The 25,610-nt window shown below is 27.6% G+C and overlaps 1 protein-coding gene across 2 annotated transcripts in view; it reads right to left on the bottom strand.

The window, feature by feature from the left end:
• The window catches only part of LOC112597111 (filamin-A), a 112,005-nt gene extending 86,766 nt beyond the window's left edge, over nt 1-25,239 (bottom strand). Inside the window, exons 1-2 of one of the 2 annotated variants that reach the window (XM_025343034.1) lie at nt 24,811-25,239; nt 14,547-15,218 (exon numbers count right to left, since the gene is read on the bottom strand). In XM_025343034.1, the coding sequence (XP_025198819.1) occupies nt 14,547-14,928 (382 nt within the window). In that variant the 5' untranslated portion in view covers nt 14,929-15,218; nt 24,811-25,239. Of the gene's footprint in view, nt 1-14,546; nt 15,219-24,810 lie in introns of those variants that run through there. The other variant, XM_025343035.1, reaches the window with a different exon arrangement.
• Nucleotides 25,240-25,610: the final 371 nt, after the last annotated feature.

The raw sequence follows: 25,610 nt of genomic DNA, 5'->3' as shown, positions 1-25,610 counted from the left end.
TAGTCGTTATCAAGAGCTAAACGGTTTCCCTGTATATTTATTATTATTTTACGTTTGATTTGAAGTAGTTACAATACAAATAACAAGGTGTTATAATATTTATATTGACATTAATGTTTGTATGAATACGAACTAAGAACGATTAACTACTAGTTGTGTCGATAATTTAAATTTGATAAAAATAATGAAATAATAGGTATTATCAAACATCGAAATCCTAATATAAACCAGTTAAGCTATAATGTTAAAGATTTTCAAGTGACTATATCATTAAACAGTGCATACCTTTTTCTTTATCAATTTAATACTCAAAGGAATTGATAGGTAGAAGTGTATTTATTATGAAAAATAATTTTTTGCTGGATTGACAATAATTCCTTAAATTTTAATGATAGTAAAAATAAGTGAAATAAAATGTTTATAATAACTGCAGTCATTATAAAAATAATATAATAATATGATATACCTACTCATTATGTGGGTATATTTTGTTTTTCTGTTCAATTTGATTCATACTAAAAAGCAGATATGTGGGTTTAACATTGAAATAATATATTACTTGTAAAAATTCGATCATATTTTTATGTTTTAACTAGATAATAGAATTTATTATTTTTATTCAGTGCATTAAACAACGATACATATATAAATAATTTTTTTTCGGTTAGTTATTTATGTTTCCAATTATTTTAATTGTAAATCAATAATCCTAGAATTGAGTCGACCATTATCTCTAGTCATTATTTGAATATAATTAAATTATGTTATGAATCACTTATGATGATATTATATTGAAGTTACAATTAATATGTTTATGATTTTTTTTTTTTTATAATAGTACTATAACATTGTTCTTTGGAGATTAGTATTAAGAGAAAGACTGCCAAAAAAGTTAAGCTAAATTACTAAATTGGAATCATTAAATCATTTAAATCCATTTCAACAATAATGTAGTATACATAAACCTTTTAATGGTAAATATAGTCTTATTTTTATGAGCGTCCCAACTAAATTCTTTTTTCACTTCATCTGAATATTACAATGGTATTTCGAATTCCGAAACACGCTGCTCACGATGCTAATATCGTGAGCGCTGCCCGATTTTCCAATTATAAAATAACACTGTTACTGCCACCCACGTGACATTACGAATATCATCTTGAGCTCACGACATAATAATATAAAATATTATTAATAATACACCGTCACACGAAAAATGATATAATATAATATGATTCATTTGACATCTTGATCGCTCTCGTTTATATGTTACATTTACAACTTTTCTATTTAAAAGGTCAAAAACATTAAGTTTTATCACTTTTAAACATTTTTTATTTTTATATACCTATAATTTACGGTATAATATAAACTATAAACTATTTATGTGTATTATATTTTAATTTCAGAATGTAAAATGACAAAATGATAAAACCCTTTAATATCAAAGTCAGATTATAGTGTTTTTTTTTTAAATTATTTTTATTTTGCTTTTTTGCATTTGTAATGATTTATAATATCTTATTTATAGAACTTTTATTGTTTTTTTTAAGTCTTGTAGAGTCAAAACATTTCAACAATTATAATGATAATAATAATAATAATAATAATATATAATATGTACCTGTGGGCCATGACGTTTTAAAAACACAATAATAGGAGTATATATGTAGTATACGCGTGCGTCTAATTATCTAGAAACTTTCTTCCTCTCCCCCCCTTCTGCCATCAGTTTATGCTCGCAGTATACTGCCTCGCGACGGAGCAGTATACAATGGAAACGATTAGTTGTTTTGTTTTGCACAGATAATGGTGAGCGGGGGGGAGAACGATATAGAAAAATACTCCGGCCCGCAATAATATAGGTAGGTAAGTATTAGGTAACCTCCAAACATAATGATATGATAATAGTTTGGCTTACAGCGAAATAGTCGGTCGGCATTCGGCAGAAGATGACAGACGAAAAATTGAAAAAAAAAGTTGATCGGCGCGTTGACCTGTAGCAAATACGACCAATGTAATTTTTTTTTTAAATACGCGTTTTTAACAAGTATGCATCAATTATTTGATAATATGATATTATGATTATTGTATTAATGTATTATGTATATACCTACCAACACGCCAGCTATCGATACTACTGAAGTATATTGTGAGACTGGAGGAATCCGACTTGAGAACGACATCGGCCTATATTAATGTACAGCATGTATAATATGCAAGTTAAGCTATTACATAGAATCAAGGTTAAAAGGAACTTAAATAGAACTCCAAAAAACATTAAAATACCTAAACTCAAGAAAAATATAAGCACATTCATAGTATTAGGCATCACTGTTAAAAAACGTATGGAATTATCTTGTAAAAATTACGTTTAAAATTTCATGAAGATAATAAAGAAAAATATCCAAATAGTGTTATTTTATATCACAATAATAGGTATTTATCATTTTTAACGTAAAAAAAATGTATTTGATAATGATATAATTGATATAAATAAATGAAACAAGAAAATTGTCATTCTCTAAAAAACTGGAAACTTAATGTTCTGGAAAACAAATTGTAAGGAAATTTCTTACTAAATTTTGTAATTTAAACAATGCTAAGTATTTTTTAGTATGAATTTATGTAGGTGAACGTTAAAATATAAGATTGATGAAATTATCAAGTTTATGACAAAATACTCGTATTAAAATATAAACGTATGTATAAAACGCGAAATGCGGTACTTTTATTGTATAAACATTGTAGGATAAAACGAATTGTTTTGATGTGAAGTACCTATATAGCTATGTAATATTATTTAGGGACTACGCCCGTCTGCGGTATTTGGATGACATTATAAATCCGTTAAACACATATACCAATATAATATGAGTCTGACTGAGTGAAGAAATAATCATTAAAAACTGTTCGTTATTCGTATATTATAATCTTCAGTTATGTTATTTACTCATCAACATTATCGTTATAAGAATGATTATTGGAACAGCTACTGCTCGTCGATTACACTACAGTAAAAACGTAGTAATTTTATTCCCAAAGTTATGTCTCACAGCATTCGTCGACATCAACACAACTGCACTTTTTTCAATCACACAACTATGCAAATATGACCAAATTGCCAACGATTATTTTCGACGTACTGTAATTTAATAATTACATTGAATGTTTAATAACTCTCGTTGAGATTTTAAGTCATTGACGGCAATAGTAATCACACTTGGTGACAAACGTACGATAATTATTTCAACTCACATAGACTCGTCAACAGATCGGTCATAAAACGGTTTTCAGTAATCCAGACGATGGACCATGTTATAGTGAAATTGCATTGTACAACTTAGCATAATATTTGCAAATGTAGATTGAAAATAAACAAAGGACATCTTATTTTAGATTAATAAAAAAATAAATATATGTACATAGTGCTTATGAACCACTAACAAACCGCGGTGAACCATAACGAAAAAAAAATCGAGTTTCGTATTTCCGATACACACACTCCGTCACATTGCTGCTCTGTGATTATGGCAGTACCTACAGGTGGTCACGGATTAATATTTATCACGTAAATATGTAATATACATTTTATTTTTTGATCGGTCGATACATAATACTTTATATAATATGTACCTATACCATACCTATATAAATTATAATATTATGTTATACTGACATACTGTATTATTATGTTATAAGAGCGCGAATACTGAACAATGTGACATTGGCTGTTTGTAAATATTACATTAACACACATCAAGACGATTAAACTTATATTTTTTCGTACGCTTGGTTCTACATTATTAAATTAGCAATTTTACGTGTTTTTTCGACTAAAAATAAGTCGTTATGCTAAATACCAGATACAAACACAATTCCCTGATAAATAGGTAGGTAAGTAGGTATAGTAGGTATCTTATAGCAACAATAACAGCCATGAGTAACTTTTTTTTTTAAATTAATATCAGAAAAATGTGTTTTAAATAAATTTATAAGTACTTAGCTTATTAATTTTATAAGTATTCAACAAACCCGTAGATTTATGATTTGTCTCTATCACTTCCCAACACATCATTAAAACTTAAATAAATGCGTATCTATTTACAATTGTCGGATCTTTGGTTTTGATAAACTCACAGCTAATTCTAAATATTTTATTCTGTATCTATTTCTCAATGTTTGTATTAAATACATAAACCTTAATTCTGACTTATTTGTCCACAAATTCAGGATTTTACATAAAATATAATACTTAAATTGTGTAATAAAATATATCTGTAAAAAAATGTTTAACGTTTGAAGTACGAAAAACGTAGTTTTACTTGCAAAATATTATATTTTAATTTTTACTCACTTTTCCCCTCCACGCTCTCTTATAATATAGATTATATTATAATGTACTAAATTTAGTTGATCTGTTTAAATTTAACTACAAATACTAGAAAGTACGAAAATATCTCAAGTTTCGTTTACAATTTTATCGTTTTTATATTTTGATTATGTTCCAAAATATTTAAGTCTTAGTCATACGTTACACATATTTATATTAAAATGTAGGTACATAAATAAAGTATATAAATAATATTATTTTTTTTTACTTTTTCGTATCTTAAAAATCAATTGTTTTAAATTATTTATGATAATACATAAAAAAAATAAATCCTATGAAAGTTATTATTTATTACTGTTATTGTTGTGATATACATATGTATATACTATACATAAGACATAACATGTGTATTATATTGTAAGAGTGGTACATACATTATACAAAAATAATTTGTAGTAATAATAAGCCAATATCATATTGAACTAGTTTGTGAATAAAAACCGTAATCATTTCAAAACGTGACGAAACACGAATGCGTGTGTTATATAAAGATGAACAAGCGAATGTTTTTGCGAACTAAAAAAAAAATTGTCTATAATAACCGAAAGATTTACGATCGTACTTGGTGTATGTATTTCATGTCTCTATACGACATAAATATAGTAAACGCCGTAAAAATCAGTACTTCAATAATTATTTACAATACCTATTTTCATAATAATTTCAGAAAATAGCTTCAAACAACGTAAAATTAATTAAAATGAACAATTTCCAAAATTCATCGTAAAATATTTGACAATATTAATATTAAAAGTACCTGCACATAGAGATTGAAACATAAAAATTAACATGGGTCTCAAAATATAGATTTGTGACTTATTTTTTTATTAATTACCATGTACCTAATCGTGCCATAAGTTTTGTCTCTCATGATAAAGTGTATTGAAATATTAAATACATAAAAGAAAGTAAATATAAAATAATATCTAATGTTATTTGTTCTTTATTAAGTTAGTAACTAGAAAAAAATAATTACTATTCGAAATGTATATTATTTAGATTTACACATTTTTTCAAACGATCTGACAACTTGTCTACTACTGCACGCATCACTATTTTAACGATATTGAGACAGCTGATTCTACCAAATCAGCTTTTAATAACCCTGTATTTCGACGAAATTTATAGCAAGCCTTCTCCTTCAAAATACTCCATAATAAGTAGTCTAAAGAATTGAGTTCTGGACTTTCTGTGGACCAATCTTGAACTGTAATAAATTCAGGTAAACTGATCTCTAACCAATGATGTGTCATTTTTTAATACATTTGTAATCATTTGCGTGAAAAATAATCGTACTAACTTGAAATAGTAAATACAATACTTAGTTAAAATTATATTAAAAACAAAGTCATTATCGTAAAATATTTCAGAATAAAACATATAGATAGGGACAAAACTTATAGTATAACTATATATATATATAGTTATACTATATATTATGTATATATATATATATATATATATGAATACTATAATATTGGAAAACTAATAAAAAATTAAATAGAAGCACGTTAAAGGTGTACCGTATGTGAGTTGAAGAAGTCACTCAACTACAAATTGTTTAATTTCTAAATAAACCTTCACTATTGTCTATGATAATTAAATATACCTATATCTCTAAAGCTGGTACTAAAAAATATTGTTTTCGTGAGTTAATAACTGATTTTGGTTTTAAATATATTTACAAGATTGGACGGATTAAAAATGGAGCTTTCGAAGGCCAATGAATTGTGTATGTAAAATCAAAGAATAAAATATAAATTGACGATTTAACACTCTTGTATTATGATGATATACAACTTCCACTTTTTATTACTTCATACCTATAGGTATCTATTTATGACAGATTTATGATTTATGAGGCTAGTAGGTATATGCGTTATAATAATTACCGGGTGCTCATGATCGAGTCTCGTACGTACGAGATCAAACTCAAGTGTGACACGAGTATATATATATATATTATTATTAATAGTTATTATTTTACTGGGCTAAGTTATTCGTTGTGACTAAAATTTTTGATTTCTTAGAAAACGTGTCGATATTTAATACAATAGCTCTCGATTAAAATATTACATATTTACAATACGATGACAAAAAAAAAATATATTCAATAGAAAACTTAAAATAAGTTAGGTAAATATCTATTTGAGTAAAACAGTTATATACATATTATACTCAACTCAAAACTTTTATTTAATATTTTACGAACTTTCACAGACTTATCTATAATTTTCTTTAAAATAATTTTTCTAAACAATGTCTAAAACTATAAAGTAATTTTCTATTCAGCGTTCGATTTTTGTTTCGGTTAAATATACATTTTTAAAGTCACTCATATGAACTCGAGTTGTAGTTATATTACGTTAAAATGGGATTATTAATAACTAAATTTTAAATTTATATTTCATTTATTAAAATATTGATCGATCGACAGTTGTTTTATAGTCCTATACTCCTATGACACTATTTTAGCGAGTTGATTAATAGCCGAAACATGAATACATTTTATTGCGGAAACAATAAAAAATAAAAATAAAAGTTTTATTTGAGGAACTTAGCTCAATTGTTTAAAACCAACGCAAATAATCAATATATTTCGCAAATTAAAAATAATTGGTTGCGGAAATAATATAATGTCACTGGTGAATATATGTGTGTTATTACTGACGATAGTGCAAATTTTGAGTGTGGTTGTATAAACTTTACAACAGTTATTAAGAAATTCGTCACGTTCGCGGATGTCTAATATATTTTGTGGTTAATAGCTACACGAATGAAATAAAAATGGTCGGAAACACGCAATTAAATGCGTAAAGAACATATTTGTGTTGTGAGTTTATGACTCCAGGGACGATGGTTGAATTAAACAATTGGCATATGGATGATTATTATACGATTTTTAATGTATGACGAGATATTTTATAACCATCAATTGACTATTATATTACATATTAAACACTACCTGTTAACATACTTTGTATAGTGTGTAATGCAGACCTAGCACGATTTTTGGATGTTTGAGAGTGAAATAAATATGGAAAACATTTTCCGTAGGAACTTGAGCCTTATAGATCACCATAAACAGAACAACACACAAAAGAATAATATTGCAGAACACATAATTAAATATTAAATATATTATGATCCAAATACACTCGCCACACATTATTTATGTTAACGGTCGGATGTTGAGAGTGTGTTCGGCACGGCGACGACAAATTTATAACTTAGAACAATTCATTGGAGGCAAGTTAATCCAAAAATTAAATAATAAATAGGTATTAAGGTATAATAAGAAAATCGTCGATCAAAATTAAATTAGTAACAAATGTTACAATATAATATATATTATTATACTATATGAATATATAACATATAATAATAATACATATTTGATTTTTGTGTGTAAAGTTGTTCAGTGCCTAATATACAATGTAAGCAACAATATAATATTATTATTTGTTTTATTATCATGACAATTTGTTTGAATATTAACATATAATATCTAGGTTTAATTATTATACGTGCATATTATGTAACTTAAGTATGATAATTATTTACCGTGGATAAGAACGTAGGTACCTATGCCAACCTACTACAACTAAAGTACCTACATATTATTTTTATTACGATTCACAGTCTAGATGATATTGTATGCAATAATTGTGTGTCTTTTTTTAGATTTTGGTAACAATAATATGGTTGCAAGTATAAAAATATTACTATGAGCAATACGTCATAATTTTAAGTTATGTGTGTAGTAATTTTGTGTGACGTATAAATCATGAGATCATGTCCGTTTAAAAAAAAAAAAAAAAAAATACAAAAAAAAAATACAAAAAAGTAGCAATAACAAATGGCGCCCACCTACTCTGAGGCGAGCTTACGATCACTGCAGCATAAAGCCTGCATATGCTACATGTATATCCTTTTAATTATTTAACGCTGGTTTTATTTGGAATTCGGATAAAAATATAATGTACTAAAATTAGAAAATAATAATATACTTCTATTATAATATTCTGCGGGCTTTAAAATAATACGGATAGTGCATATATTTAATACATACACTAAGCTGATAATGAACAGCTGTGGCGCTTGTTATGTAAATATCGAACAGGAGATGAACATTTTACATACAACCGAAAAAAAAACAAATCAAAAGCTCAAAGACGTGATATAATGAAATATAATTTAATTTTATATTATTATGTACCTTATGTGTTATGCCCCTTTGTGTATTAATTTAGGTACAGATAATTTTGAATTGTTGTGTGTGTGTGCAATGCTTCAATGATACCTTCATATAATAGCATGGAGAGTGAAGAAGCATCGAACATTTTGGTTCATTTGGTCGTCTCACGATAAACATACTTATTGTATCGATATCGAGTTATTACATATCCTTATATATATATAAAAGAACAGGCCTTTTTTTTATGTTCCCATTTTGTTACGACACTATTAAACGTTTTTTCCGATTTTAGTTCACAAGATTGTACCAAATACTCCTATGTGTGATCTGTTATTCACAATTTAATTTTATTCAACATTACTCATTACAGTCATTTTAAGAAAGCATAAACTACACACGAGCGAAGCCGGGTAATTCAGCTAGTAATATATAAGTAAAAATGTTTAGAGCAAGTATATGTTACTTTAAATAAATAATATATAAATAAATTTAGTTTTATTTAATTTTATTTTACTCATAATATGCTTCTAATCAAATGTTAAAAAAAAAGTAAAATATAATTTTCTTAGTTTAATTTGGAATAAGAAAAACTATAATAATAAACAATAATTAGTATAAGCTGTATATACAATATATCTATATCTAAGTTTCCATGAATTATAGTATCCTTTTAATATACTAATACAACGGTTCCCAAACTGTGCACCACGGTCTACGTTTCATTGGTTCTCAATGAGTACTTTTTTTATTCTATCTTTCATGTTGTATACAGCAGGGCACCGTGGCTAACTTGGTGCCCCTAAAAGAGCACCGCGGAAAAAAAAAGTTTGGGAACCGCTGTACTAATACATTACTATTTTTAAGTAGACGATAAAAAACGTTAATTTATTAAAAAATATGTAGCCATTAAATAAAAAGATTAACCTACATGTATATTACAGGTAGATACCTACATTATTTCAAGTATCTACATGAAAAACAAAATAAGTCATAGATTTACAAACATTTCAAGCGATTGCACTTACGTCTCGGATCAATAGATTGTCGACCTGCACCTGCCGATACAGGTTAAACGACGCGTGCCTGTCTCTATGATAATATTATAAGATTCACACCACATAAAACAGTATAATATGAACAGTATATTACATAGATACCTCATAAATTTATGCCTATTCTTAAATACGGCAATCTCCATATACTAACATGCAAACGATGCACGATTTTAAACATCGAAACGTTCTAAATGTGTACAACTAATATTGTGATTTTATCTTTATACATTTCAATGTTATAACAACGTGAGATTTTCATGCATTTTAATATATAAAATATACATTATTAAAATAATAGTACGATAACGTTAATAAGAAGTAATATAGTGTTTTTATTTGTAGACCAAGTATCGAGTAAAATAAAATTTATACTTACGAATTACATACGACGTATACGACGACAGCGTGTGTTAGTAGAGAAATTATAAAAATAGAAAATCTTTGAATGGCGACCTACACCACACCGAATAGTATTAAATATAAACATACATAATAATTAATCATTAACAATAAAAGATTATAAATTAAAACATCGCTTATCAATTTATAACATCTACAAAAATGCATTTGCAGTATTATTCATTAATTTATTATGGCGGCGTTTACGATATGACATTTTCTCCAATCGATTTTACGAAAAAGGCAAATGTTTATTTGTGATCTAGCGCAGAATAGTATAGCCGATATCTTGCTTTAGTATCGGTCGTATACACCTATGAAGACACCGTAACTTATGAGAAACTGTATACAACATAAACATCAATGCATGTGCGCTGGGTGGTTTTTTATGACGTCGTAAAATATGGCAAAAACAAACAAACTCGGCGTAAACTACCTACATACACTAACATCATGTATAATAAGTGATATATGATAACGACGGTTTACAAGCTAAATTTTAATAGCTGTTCGTTATCGATTTGTTCCTGTAGAGTGATGTTTTAGAGTGCCTTTAAAAATAGCCAATACCACTCACTATAATATAACAGGAATGAAAATACTACGAGGATAAAAATTAATTATGTCTATAACATATATAATATAGGTATTTAAATGTATTTCCAGTTTAAAACCTATCGAATCCTGCAGCAGAATTTAGTCTTAGCTGCGTATTTTACAATTAATCATTTTGAATTTTGCTTTCAACCCTGAAAGTACGCAGCTTGTAACAAAACTGATTATACAAGCGACACATATTGTTTTGGTCATTAATTCCAGTATGTCACTTAGTACCACATTTTAGACTCATAAATATATGGATGGTTTTAAAGGCACACACCATAGGGGGAAGGGGGTTCGGATCTCGACCCTCTCATCAATTGACAGTATTTACACATTGTTTAATTTTAATCATACTTATACTTATTTTATACTAATTTTTTTAAGCAATTTAAAAGTTCATGAATCTGAATGTTTGTTGTTTTTTTATTGACATAATTTGTTTTATACTTTTTAAATGTTAAAAAATTTGGACCCCATTTGAAAAAATTCTAGGTACGCCCCTGTGTAGTTTATACTATTTAAAATAGTTTTTTTTTGAAAAACAAAACAATTTTTGTACCTGTTTAGTTTTATATTTGTAAATACATTTTGCCACACTCCTGATGATCAGTACGCTTTTCTAAAAATATCAACGTCCAAATAACAAATAATTTTTTTAAAAAAATGAACTATGACTACCTTAAAAAAAGCCTACACCTTTGGAGAAGTGAAACTGAACTGTGGAATGCTTTACACGGTCACTTCATACATCTTTTCTAAATTTTATGAAGGCTTATAAATAAAAACACAGAAATAATAATTATACTGTTTATAGGTTGATACTTAAAAATAAAACATTTTTCTTCAATATATGAAATTACAAATTAAATATAGGTATTTCTATCGCATCATTAAAATAAAAAATCTAATCAAAGCAATAAAAGAAATGAAAAATTTAATTTTATATTACTAGTTCCCTATATGTTATTATAAAACGCAAAAATCGACTGCAATAACCATTATTTTAAGTTAACAAAATCATACTGTATATACCTACATATCTACGTGATTATATGATTTTAACAGTAAGGAAAGACATATTATACGCCACGTTTCAATAGTGGTATAAATATACATAAAAATGTGCACTATGATTTGTTTTAAAAACAATGTTTGAACTCTTGATAAAAACAACAAACACGTTAATGTATATTTAAAAGTATTGCAAATACAAAATCACGCACAAGTGTAAACGTCGGGATTTTTGATAATAATTTTTAAAAGCATATTAATTGATAATATAAATATTATCGTATACATAAATAATTTAACATAAAGATGGGTAATTTTAAAAGAGTTTAAAGTTAACCGTTAGCATTTAACACCAATGATTTGTAACACGCCCTTAAAATGACCTGCATAATCCATAAGTAATTCGTTTCGCTGACGGCTGACATATTTCATTAATACTGTAATATTTCCTATGTCAAATTCTCGTGCTGAATATATTTTTAGACAAAAATATAAAATGAATTTAGAAAAAAAATAGCTAGTATGATTAGTGTACTCATTAACATTTTAATACGTGTATCAACTAATACGTGCGTCGTACACGGGCGTACAAACAAATTTTTATGTGTATTCACCTATGTTATTAATTAGAGCAAGGACTTTCATAAACATTTGCTCATTTGCATATTTTTCTGGTCAACGGTACCTACATAGTATGATGGATAAGTTCAAAATGCGTTTCATAAGATCGTAAATTAAAGTTTGAAAATTTGAATTGCTTATTCTTACATAAATTGCATTAATTTAGTATTTATTAAGTTAGGACATTATATTATGTCTTATTAATTATTCAAAGTATTTTTTAAATTTGTATGTTATTGTCTGATATATTTTTAAATAAATTACGTATTTTTATAAATATATCTTATGTATTACAATTGTGAAACTGAGAAAGCAGAAAACAATAAATTATATACCCAGTAAATGTACAAAGAATAACAATAATTAATTTAGTCAAATTCTTATTAATCAAAAAAACACATGGCTTAAAATTCGAAATAATTACCAAAAGTATTATAGTAAAATAATTTGAGTTATATATTAAAATCATTGTCTACAAGTTATTTTAATAAAAATTAAATTGTCCATGAAATCAACCATTTAATTAACTATAATATACTATTTTTTAAATATAAACTCGTATTTTTAATTTTAAAATTATATAAGCATCAATATTTAGAACACAATAGTAAGTATAAATTACTAGGGTTAACATAAAAAAATCCTTGCCCCATTTTTAAGGATAGCGGTTACATGATGTTAATCTTGGATATACCTAATAATAGGCATCGAGCAGACCTTGACACTGCTTATGTTTGATACATCGCGAAAAATTAACGGGATTGTGGGACTTTTTAACAAGGCTATTTGTATTATAGATTATAGTACAATATGCTAACATATCAGTAAACATGTTTTAAATTTTAAACGGATCAATAGATATATTGCAATCGATAAAAAGAAAAAATACTGAAAAGTAGTAAAATTTACGCAACACCGAGTTTTGACAAAATCAACTTTTATAGGCATTTTAGTTAAAAATTTTACGAAATTTAATATTTAAACGATAAATAGAAAGAATCATTTTTTGTACACAATCATTTGTCATTGATTTAAAATTTACAAAATTACTGTGACCTACTCAATGATGAGGTACACACGAAATGTACAACAGAGCGACATCATAGCTTTAATAATGTACAATAATATTATCGAATTTCATGTTGTAGTGGACAATTGAAATCAAAAGTAGGTTAATTAAATATTAAATTTGTATACAGATAGATTAGTTTTCGAGGTGTTTTATATAAATGCGAAATTTTGACGAAAATCATTACCGTGATTGAATCGTAGTCAACGTGTAGTATTACCTTGCATTTAACTAACTCGTTACCTACAAAATTAAATCTAAGTAAATGTACCTATCTCATAATTATTATATTTTCTACCTATATTATAATAACAATATCAACATACTTTAAGTACGTATATACTTAAGTATATCAAAATAATAATATTATAATACTTAAGACTGTCAGCTGGAATAGTTATGTATGTATAATATCAGTAATAATAAAAGTATTTCATAGGGTATTAATTAATGATTTTCGTAATTTTGAAAAAAAAAATTTCATAAGAATTGCCTTTTTAATACAATAATGTCTTTAAAAAATAAACCAACGCAAAGGCATGCAAGTGATAGAATAACGATGGATTAATTTTCGGATTATTTACTTGATACTCAACTTAACTAATTATTTATCCATCTCTAATTGACCAATTTTATTTGAGTTCCGTTATAAGATACTATATCCGATAATTGCTGGAGATAGATGAAAAAGTTACTATATTCATATTATGTGATAGAACGATTAGAATTATTTGGTACAGACGAAAAATAATTAAAAACTAATATAAAAATAATATTTTAAAATTCTTAAATTACTTTAAATACTTGGACATAGACACCTAGTACATGATTTTATATATATATGTATTAAATGAATAAGATGACCCGAAAATATTAAAAACTAAAGTTTCACCTTTGAAAAATCTGATACATAAAACGAATTACATACTGGGAAGCATTATCCCGGAGCACCCAAAAAAATAATGCACTTTTGATTAAAACCCGACACCAACTATAGTGTATTTTTAATACGAAATCCGCAGAACCCCCAACAAATTTCAAATCGCTAAAAGTTTAAGACTAAATCCTACTGCCAAATTCTCATTTTATAAAAAAAAAAAAAAATGCGTCCGGACAAAGGCAAATATTTGTTTACGCTCGAGTGCCTACGGAATATGCGTATGTGTTATTATTACTATATTGTCGTGCCGTACATACCTATGTTGACCAGCTTTATGTTCTCGTCGTCGAGGAACTTGAGCGCCACGGACACGTTCTCCAGCTTCTGCGACCGGAACGTGGGCCGTTTGTTGTGCTTGGGCAATCGCTTGCCGCTGAGCACCTCGATGAGTGCGATCAACCGGAGCCCGTCGCCCAAGTCCGTTTCCAGATTGCCGATGGCCTTACCGGCCGTCTTCAGGTGTTCGTTGGCCCACCGGGTAAACGTGTTCTGCTGGATAAGCTTCCAGCGCGCGTCCTCGGCCAAGTCCCGTTCGGCGGCTCCCATGTCGTCCTCCTGACTGCCGGCTTCGTATCCGTCCGGGTCGTCCGTCGCGGTCGCCGCCGCCGACGCCGCCGCCACTGCCGCCACAGCTGACATACCGGTTTCGCGCTTGTGTGCGTGCGCGTGCGCTAGTGTTGGTGTGAGGTGTGCGGGCGTGCGCAGCGCCTGTGCGTGTGTACGATGTGATTACGAGATTTCGACGTAGACACGCGAAACAAATAATTCGTTTAGGTAGGTATTATATTATATTATATTATTATTATATTCGAAAAAAAAACGACACCGACTGTCGTTGGGTCTCGTCGGTGGCGGTGGTGGTGGTGGTGGTGGTGATGATCGTCGTCGCCGTCGGGCTGCGTGAACCGCGCCCTCTGCCGGTGGCGTACCTGTGATGTAATCGAATATTAATAATAATAATAAATAATAACAATACAAAGACACGATAATAATTGTTGTTGTCGCGTTTTGCATTCTCTGCTGCCGCGGAGGAATTAATATTATGTTTACGAAAAATATTAAGAGTGAACTAATACTATACAAAGTATACATAGGTTTTTTTTTTTTATTTGGCTAGCTAAGGCGTTGTGACATAACACCGAGGGACTATGCAGGCAAATGTATTTCCTCCCACTAACTATTATTTCCTAATAGGTATATCGCGTTTTTCCTACCTAGCAGTAAATATGGCAAAATCACACAATCGGCATGAATTTACACGTCGTGATATACTCTAGAATCTACTATAATATTAAGCTCTATTCCAATGTCTTTAACTACCAACTGCAGCTTACAGCAAAGATTCCCAAACTTTTTTTTACTCGCGGCACCCTCAGTTATTTTCTAAGAATCTGTAGGCACCCTAGGCCCTATAGACTACTTCGGTTTTATTTATCAGTGCATAAGTACAAACAAAATTAGTAAGGTGTAGGTAAATACTATAATGCTGTATAAACATATTACATTTAAAAAAATATATTTCAAATAATTTCGCGGCACCTTGATTGGGAATCTCTGGCTAACAGCCTATAACGTCGGAAGACAGTATATTCATAATATTGTTGTACCTACCTAAAAGTATTTTCATATTGTATTATACCATTACATTTTTCGTGATATTAATACAAAACGTATTACATACCAATATACTATTTTTATACAATTATACATATTTAATTATTTACCTAGTTAAATTACATCTGTACAACTGAACTTTATATATATATTAGAACATTCATACGTCATTTAACTATATATTTTTAATTTATAATGCAATATTCTTTTTACTATTTTTTAATTTTTGCACAGGAAAAAATGATTGAAAATAGATAAACGCTTTACCACTCCGTAGGTACCTATTGGATAAATCACTGTAATATATTATATGAATATATGTGTTAAATAATTCTGAACGAAAACAGCTTATATTATATAATATTATACTTTATGTTATTGATATTGATATTTTCAATTAATTGATTTTATATTTAATAAAAAATATTTGTTAATTATTTTTTGTAATTTTAGTGAGAAACCACTTAACTTTAAAAGGGACCTTTGATCAATTTTTCAAACCTTATGCATAAATATTAAAAATCTTGAAAATATTTAACTACGAAATAATTTTACAATTTTTACAATTTTGACGAAATTCGTAATTTTATCAATAAAAATTCGTAAAACATTATTGTGTATTTAAAATACAGTTTTTGTTTTTTAATTACATTAACAATTTATAAAAAAACTTTCTATTAAATTATTAAACTTTTAACTGAGCCTAGAATTTTTTATTGACATCAAATAAAAATAAAAATCGAAATCACTTAGTCAACAATCCTGACCAAGATTATCAAACAATTATTTTAATAAATATATTGTAATTTTAACAAATGTTTGAATTTTAACAGATTGTTTTAAAAAATATAGATACTATAAGCATTTTCAAATTTACCCTTCCAAAAGTAACAGTTATAAATACTACTCTTGCTATCAGAAATTGCGCACAAAATTGAAATGCTAAGTCTTTTTACAGTCCTAAAAAGTGATGAAAAATATACAAAATGAAATGAAATGAAATAAAATAAAATCCATACATTCATCGCTCCGCTCAGAATCTAAAATATTATTGAACCATAATAATAATAATAAAATATTTTTTATGACATTTTTACATTATTTTAATTTTGGATATGCGCACTGTTATTGATAATTTTTTCTTGTTTCGTTTAGCCTCCACGTTAGTATTCTTGTAATAGACCTAATAATATTATTATTTATATGTTTTTTATTTTTTTAAGTACCTAGGTACATTTACAAAAATAAAAAATTTGGCGCCCATTTTGTTTTGTTCCCCTTAGTACAACATATATTATAAATATATATTGTTATGGTGGTGTGTTGGGATGTGAGATATATTAAAATAACGAATTACGACATTAAAAACCATTATAATTATGTACGTAAAAATACTACACATTGAGCGCCAATAGGATACTTCGTCAGCTAACATAATAAAAACAACCAAGGGGATCGGTAGTTTTCACAGTCACACCGATTACGTAGATTCGACACTGCATAGCATTTACACAAATAAGAGGGTCTTAGGAAGAACTTAAATCCACAATTACTAATAAACTCTCTCAAATGAAGAAAGTAATAAGTAGATAACTTTTTTTTCTACATTTATTTTAATTCTTTTAATCCATTAAATATTATTGAAAAACAAAATTAATAAATTATTGTTTCTATGGTAATTTACAGTGTTTCTAATAAAGCTTATAATCTATAAACATATAGACGATAAGAATCTTTATGTTTTCCGTTAAAAATGTTTGTAATATTGTTTGACTGGTGTATTTAAAACTCATCTTGAATGAAAAGCGGGATTACAATTAAATACATTAAATATGGACAACGGAGGACTTCCCTTAGAGTCTGAATGCTTAAAATGTGTTTAGCTGCTACGCTACGTAATTAGAAGTTTTTCTACTTTGCACCTCTTCATAAATGCCGAAATGGCTAAGACACCCTTACTCCGGACTCAATAATTTTAAAACTATGTAGTATTATTATAGTACACAATTCACCACTTGTACGAATAGATTTGAATTTAAACGTTTCTTTGAATGTTTTTACATTAAATAATATCCTAACAAAACTAACAGGGTGTTTTTATTTCGCGTTTATTAGTAGTTGTCAAGTTCGTCAAATTTGAATGTACTCATGAGCGGTTTAGTAGATAATATAGTTTTTACGATCCCGTAATAAAAAACGAAATTTCACATCAGGAATACTTATTTTTACAATATACGGTTTAATAATATCAAATTTAAATTGTTTATTATGTTTGCTAATAAATTAGTAGCGTGGTACACTAACCCAAATATAGTTTTAAAAGTACGATTTCAAATTTTAAATCAAATTGTGATCCTTAAGAAGGGGTGGAGAGAAAGTGTAGTACCTATCTATATTTCAAATATTTATTTTTTTCCGAAAACTTTAATTTTCTTGAATAACGTTTACCACCTACGTGTCTATGACAAAAATCATATTAATTTATTTTAAAATAAGAATTATATAACCGAAACAAGGTGAATTTTTGTCCCACTATTCATTTTTCATGGTCATGCTAGAACAAAATATATTTTTAGTTTTATACACATTGTTGATGACTTACGAAGTATTATGGGTTGGTTGAAAGTTGGGACACACTAATGATCATATTATTACTATTATTATTATTATTATTTAATGAAACTTGTCTATTGCGGACACTCACGAAACTATCAATAATGCGTCCTTAATAGACAGGTGTTCATTATATAAACAGTTTTTATTGTAAAATTTATATGCACATAATATAAAATGAAAATGTTTTATTGAAATGTATAAAAACAACACATACGTACATAATATTATTATCTATAATTTTTATGATTTTTATTATTATATATATATTAACAATATTATTAAATAATTAATACTAATAAATAAAAATAAATATTATGTTATAATAGAAAAATTATAATTGCAAATTATTTTTTTAATACGTCTTACATTTTATACATAATATTATAATGGCGTTAATTTTTGTATAAAATACGATTGGTCGTACTTTATATATAATATTTTAACTATATATTAGTTAAAATTTACGAATCATTTTTGGACTTCGCTAATTAAATTTGAATTTGAACTAATACTGCTCGTTAACATGCCATTGAAATTGTGCGAAATATTACAGCCTGTTCATATAAAGAGGCCATTATAGACAGGTCAAAATAAGTCAAAATATTGTAGAGATCTTATCTGTTTTATCCATTAAGAGAGGTGTCCCTAATAAACAGCTGTGTGTTCGATAAACCTTGTTCCACTTAAATTATTATTTACAGCATTTATATCCTTCACACCCACGCTCGCACATCGCGCATTTACGTACGTAATGTTGCCTATACTAAATTCCTTAAAATCAGTTCACTTCCAACTCTTAGATTTAGATTTAAATTTTAACTTTTAATTATTTAAATTATTTTAAAACATTAATTTTACGTAAATTTTATTTTTTTACTCTATTTTATTTGTAATTTAATTAAAATTTATTTGTTTTCAATGTTTTTAAAACAATTTTAGATTCCAAAAAATATGAAAGTGTCATAAACTCATAAACATCCACGATTCTTTAATATGGAGCAATAACTGAATTTTACCATTAATGGTGCAGTTAGTCTTAACGCAATCAGATAATTCCAACTAAAAATAATAATATTCCAAAAGGGCTGACATTTTTTCGGATTTTGTATTACATGTTTTTAAATTTATATTATTTTATAAAATATGAAAAACCATTTTTAAAGATAATTGTGGGCTTATTATTTTTTTTTATAAATTTTATTTTGATTAATTTTTTTTTTTTTTTCGTTAACATTAACACATTTAATAATATTTCATTATTTTTACGAATATTACGGTCTAAGATTCGACTGAATATTAAATTTACAAATGTAAACGTACCAAAGGAATAAACTGGTTTATACGAATACAGTAAATTTAAAATTTCGAGATTCACGCTTTTTGTATGATGTGAAATTTGTTATTTATTATTTTTTTTTTTTGAATAACGAACGTTCATGAATCTAATCGCGAGATTTTGGTAGACAAAGGAGGTTAAGGTAATGCAAGTTTTGGCCACATTTCAAATCGCTAATACTACTTTGTTATGTACTCATATATAACGCAATAAGTTTTTTTTTTTTAATTTAGAACATCTATTTTTGTCAATACTGGATTTTCTTTCAATAGTCAATAATAATAAATTTACTTTGATGAATACTGAATAACACCGATTACACGACGTTTATATTTATTTACGTTCTGTACTTTTTTTTAAACACTTTTTGGTATTTTTTGAGTTTTTAATCTAATTTATATTTTTTTAGCTTTAGTTTTATAATTTGATTTGCATGCATATTGCTCATAAAATTAGGAAACATACGAAAACGGTTCTATAGTCAGCCGAGAGATTTTGCATCGATTAAACCAAATATTTAAACGAACTTTAACCATATTAAATAAATTAGATATCACACAGTCCACACAGGTCATTAAAACAATATTTTGCTAGTGTTTCATGTATTAAACTGAAATTATATAAATTGAGTCATGCAAAAATGCATTTTAATTCATAATATAAATCCATAACAGAACTATAACATAGTTTTTAATTAATATAATATAACTGACAGTAAAATCAAATATTTGTAATTAAATTTAAATAATATTAATATTTCGATAATATTAATTCATAGAGTCACAAGTTTGTGAAAATTTTTATTATTATTATTATAGATTGATAAAAACGGTTTAAAGTGTTTAATCGATTAATTTCGAAATGATTTGCTTAACTCTTAACACTTTAATGCCTACCCATATATGACTGATCGGCGGGTGAAAAAAACTTTCGTTATATAAATATATATAAATATAATTATAAATGTATTTGTAAATAAAAGGACGTATATACGACGTTTGTGCGTTTCACATGACTCCATAAAATATAGAGAAAAAAAAAGTTATCACTATTTTATTGATACATTTTTTTTTTTTTAGTATTACAAATACTTAAAGCGTCAATTCGTTTTAACACAAACATGTGTTAAATAAACAGCAGCCATATTGTGTAAACAAGTGTTTATGTAAAGGTAATATATTAAATTATCTTGTTTTAAAGAAAACACTCGATTCCCATAATATATTCGGTGATTAGTTAATATGCGCTCGTAAACAAAAATACATCCCACACGATTGATAAACGATAAGTTTTGACCGTTTAAGACTTCCAACGATTTATGAATATATTTCCTTATTATAACACTACAGCAAAATACAATTCCTACAGAATATCAACTGTCGAAGACCTAATTATAGTTTAAATTATAATTAAATACAATAATTATTATATATTATATTGTATAAATTCATAAATTCTTATAATCATAATGTAATAAATGTGAGACACATATTATAATACTGAAAAATAAAAAAGTGTCAGAGATGATTTTAATCTGTACACCAATTTCCAACGAAAAACGAATTATTAGGATAGTTATAGGAAAATTATTTAAGCACGCATTATTCCAAAGTACAGTAAAATTCAAATTAAGTAACAAGAAAAATCAAAAATACAGTTTATATACCTAACTAATAATAAACAATACAGCAAATACATAAAATATGTAAAATACACTGTAGTAACTAAACATAGAGAGATCCGCCAAGCATGTTCACTCCCAAAAAAAGAAGAAAAACTTCAATATTGCAATTATTCAAAATATAATTATTGAATTTTTTAAATATACTTTAAGACCAAATTTTCCAATTCTTGAAATTGTTTATAATACTTAAAAAGTTTTTATGGAAACATAACTTCATTCTACTGTAAATTATTAGCAGATAATTTTGAATATCAAAATCAGAATTTGAAGAAGTTGTTCTTGGGTTATATAACTTTATGTACACTACAAATAAGTGGTCAATTATAATTTACTTAGAAAATATGAGGACTATGGTGATTAAAGCATTTTAATAATTAACGATAATTTATAAACAATATTAATTTGTAAAAATGTTGCAAGTCTTTTAAGAACAAAGTGTGTTTACTACTTCTATGAATACTTAATTCAACGTTATGTGTATTTTATATTTTTATAGACTATTATACTCAGTAAAAATATTTTAATAATTGAGAAACTACTCGTTCAAATTTTAAATTATATTATGTACATCAACATTTTTGAAAACATTGTATACTAAATGAATTACAATATAAAGGAGAGTTTTCATTTAAAGAATAGTTTCTAGGACACATATCATAAATTTAGTAACTTTATATTCATAATAAATTAAATGATTTTATGAATTTTTATGTGTTTAGTTTGACAAAATATATCTTATATCATAATAATACCATGTTATTTAGATAAATCGTGAATATTTTATTACAGCGTTATCATCAATAAGCGATTATAATATATTAATATCGTTATATAGGTTAGTTTCAGCGTTGTCTCGTCGAGTAGTATCTACTTCACAATAATATTATTATGTTAATTTAGTTAATTGCATGTTAATTCATCAGCCTCAAGTAGGTATTATCCACCATTAATATTTAGTTATATAATAATAATCTACAACTGTAAACGGATGGTGTATCACAGTATTCATATTTTGTTAAATATAGACAAAATGAAAAAACCGTGATGATTATTGTATCTTAAAGTAAAAACGCGATAATTGTCACTATGTATAGAAGACAAACGGACAGATAGCATTCTAGCGGCGAATTTTTTATTATTTATTGTGTACCTACTGACACTTCTGAAATAAAAAAAACGTGATAAAATTATTATTTTCCGAGAGTGATTTTAGTGAGTTTAATTAAAAAAACTTTTCTTTCGTAAATAATTTATTATGGTCTTCCGACATTCGATTAGGCTGCAATGGATGCTTAGTTATCTACATGTGTTTTATATAAATATATAATGTATATCATACGAATTATAAATATTAATTGTATAATATATTGTACGAATAGGGACTGTTATCTCCAGGAGGGTACATCTTTAATCTTTAAAACTCATACAACGAGTATCATATTATTATAATTTATAAGATTAATATATGTTATATAATAAATAACTATTTATTATTAATTTGTATTTTGATTAAAAACAAAGAAATTACTATTACACCGAAAAAAAAAAATGTTTTGTTCGGTAGTTACGGGGGTAAGCGATTTCCCCGCACATTACTCACTACATAAGACTAAATGTGTACCTATGGTGTGGCGCTGTATACAATGTTGTTAATGTTATTTATATGCCCAAACGAAAATATATTATGCGTGACGCAATGTGCAGCACAAACCCGTCAACTAAATCCATAGAGCGTTTGGTGTATAATATTATTGTCCATATATGGACGCGAATACGTCTTGACAATTCCTAAACAGAAGTACGTAGCGACGTAGCGTTAATATTTAGCGTATTGGTCATGATATGTCTATTCATGGTTTCATATTATTGGTGATCCGAGGTCGACGTTAAAATATATATTGTACGCGTATGCTGTATTAATATATAATTATACACTTAATACATGTATATATATATATATATATGGTTATTGGTTACCGTAGAAATAATTCTTCGATAGGAAACACGCGCACCATTCGTACCGATATGGTTACTTCTGAATGTAAAAGTATTAAATATAAATATAATATACAGAGTGATTATTTTTATTTGTTAGTATACTGTTAGATGACACAAAGTAAAAATTTTTTTTAACTCAAGAGGATGTCAGCGTATATTTATTTTCTATTCTAAACTCACGCGCAACATAGATAAAAAAATCTTATCGCGTAAAATCGTTTTTATAATTTTTAGTAATCTTAGAATAAAATAACCAATTAAAAAAATTATAGAGGATAATATTTTTGAGAGTTTGACATATAGGTTTTCTACTTGAATCTTTATTTGATTTTAAAAATAAAAATAAATTTTTTAAATCGATATGTCATACTTTCAACATTATTATTGTCTATATTTTTACTTTAAAATTAATTTCAATAATATACAAACGAAAAAATATGATTTTCCGTGAATACGTTTTGTCTGTGTTGTGCGTGGGCTAGGGCTATTGAGAAAAAACAATGCTCTGACATCATTTTCAAGAACATGTTATAATTTAAATTTTTCATAAATAAGTGTTTACAATATTTAAATATTTAAATATTCTTCCTATTTTTGTAAGATATTGTTAAGTTTATGATTCATTCTGTACATAACATGATAACTCAAAACACAAGTTATTGTATTAAAGCTTAGTTGTACATACCTATGTAGACGTATAACACGTAAATCATGAAACACACAATAACTGCAGTAACGGTTAATATGCCTTTAGCGTATACTATATTAATACAATAATTCTCGCATTCTTCATACATTTCTTTCCTTATCTGTTTTTAGTACCTATTATCTAATACGTATAACTTCTTTCTAATGACTTTTAAAACGTGTGCAAACGAATAGTTGTATAATATGATTTACTGGCTTACCACGGTAACCATACAGATAAAATGTCAAATTAAATTTGAAGAACCAAACCTATTAAGGGGGCTATTGCCCTCCCTCACCCCGAAAAAAAATGTAAGAGTACTACGCCAACCCACAATAAAATAATTGTTTGCTTTTATCTTATTATCTTATTGTACCCCCTTGAAAATGTACCATATCCTTCCCCCCCGGGATAGAAGGTCTGGAATAAACACTGTACTTGTCCCACTCCAATTATTGCTTTTACCGAATTTAACTAAAACCACAAATCCGTAAACCAATCAATTTTGATCAGTCTACAGTTTTGGTTACGAGATTTGATTATAACAATAATTTATGATTTCATTTAATTACATAATATACGTACCGGTAAGACACGTGGAGCGGTCTGTGTTCGGTTCCGGCCGGATCTCTGCTGACTGCTGACGACGGCGTTGCAGCTATTAAAACCTTGTCGAAATCGCCGTCGCAAAATTTAAAAATTCTATTTATTATATTATACCGTACGCGGTCGAACGCGACCGGTGTAGTTTTGAAAGAAAATTTACTAAAAAAACAATAAATAAATAAATAAATACGAAATCGATACGGTTTTATATTATTCTGATGATGCGTTTGCGGGCGCGTGCTGCGTGTACCGTCCAAAAGTTGTTATAAATGAGTGTGAAAAACACGACGCTAATTAAAATTTTCTTTAGTATTTCGATTGTCTTTGGACGAGAACAGTGAGTAGGTGTTGCCGTCGTTGTTTTTGTTGTTGCTGTAGCTACTGCTGGTGCGACACTGAGGAGCAGCCGTGTACGTTTGTCGTCGACCCGCCAAAGTCGCGTGGCTTTGGGATGTTTTGATGGCCGCTGCGAGACGGAGGCGGCGGGAGATTTAAAAATAAATCCTTCGCGGCGGCGGCGGCGGTGACTGTAGCTATGACTCTCACGGGACGCGCACGCACACACGGCGGACTCACACCAAGAAACCGACTTAGAAACACTCACTCGAGTGTGTAATTTTTGACGCAATTCCACGGACGACCACCGTCACAGCCTAATGTTTACAATAATAATAATGTATATATATATATAAATATTATAATTATTTGTATAATATGAACTAAAAGCAGCACCGAGTGGAAGCGTCCAGTTTTCAAATAAATACACAAATTTAACCGTA

This window comes from Melanaphis sacchari, unplaced genomic scaffold (genome assembly GCF_002803265.2).
Source record: "Melanaphis sacchari strain LSU unplaced genomic scaffold, SCAv2.0 Contig37_pilon_pilon, whole genome shotgun sequence".
NCBI classification, from domain to species: domain Eukaryota; kingdom Metazoa; phylum Arthropoda; class Insecta; order Hemiptera; family Aphididae; genus Melanaphis; species Melanaphis sacchari.
Note: the sequence above shows the minus strand (reverse complement) of the source record. Positions and strands in the feature narration are given on the sequence as shown.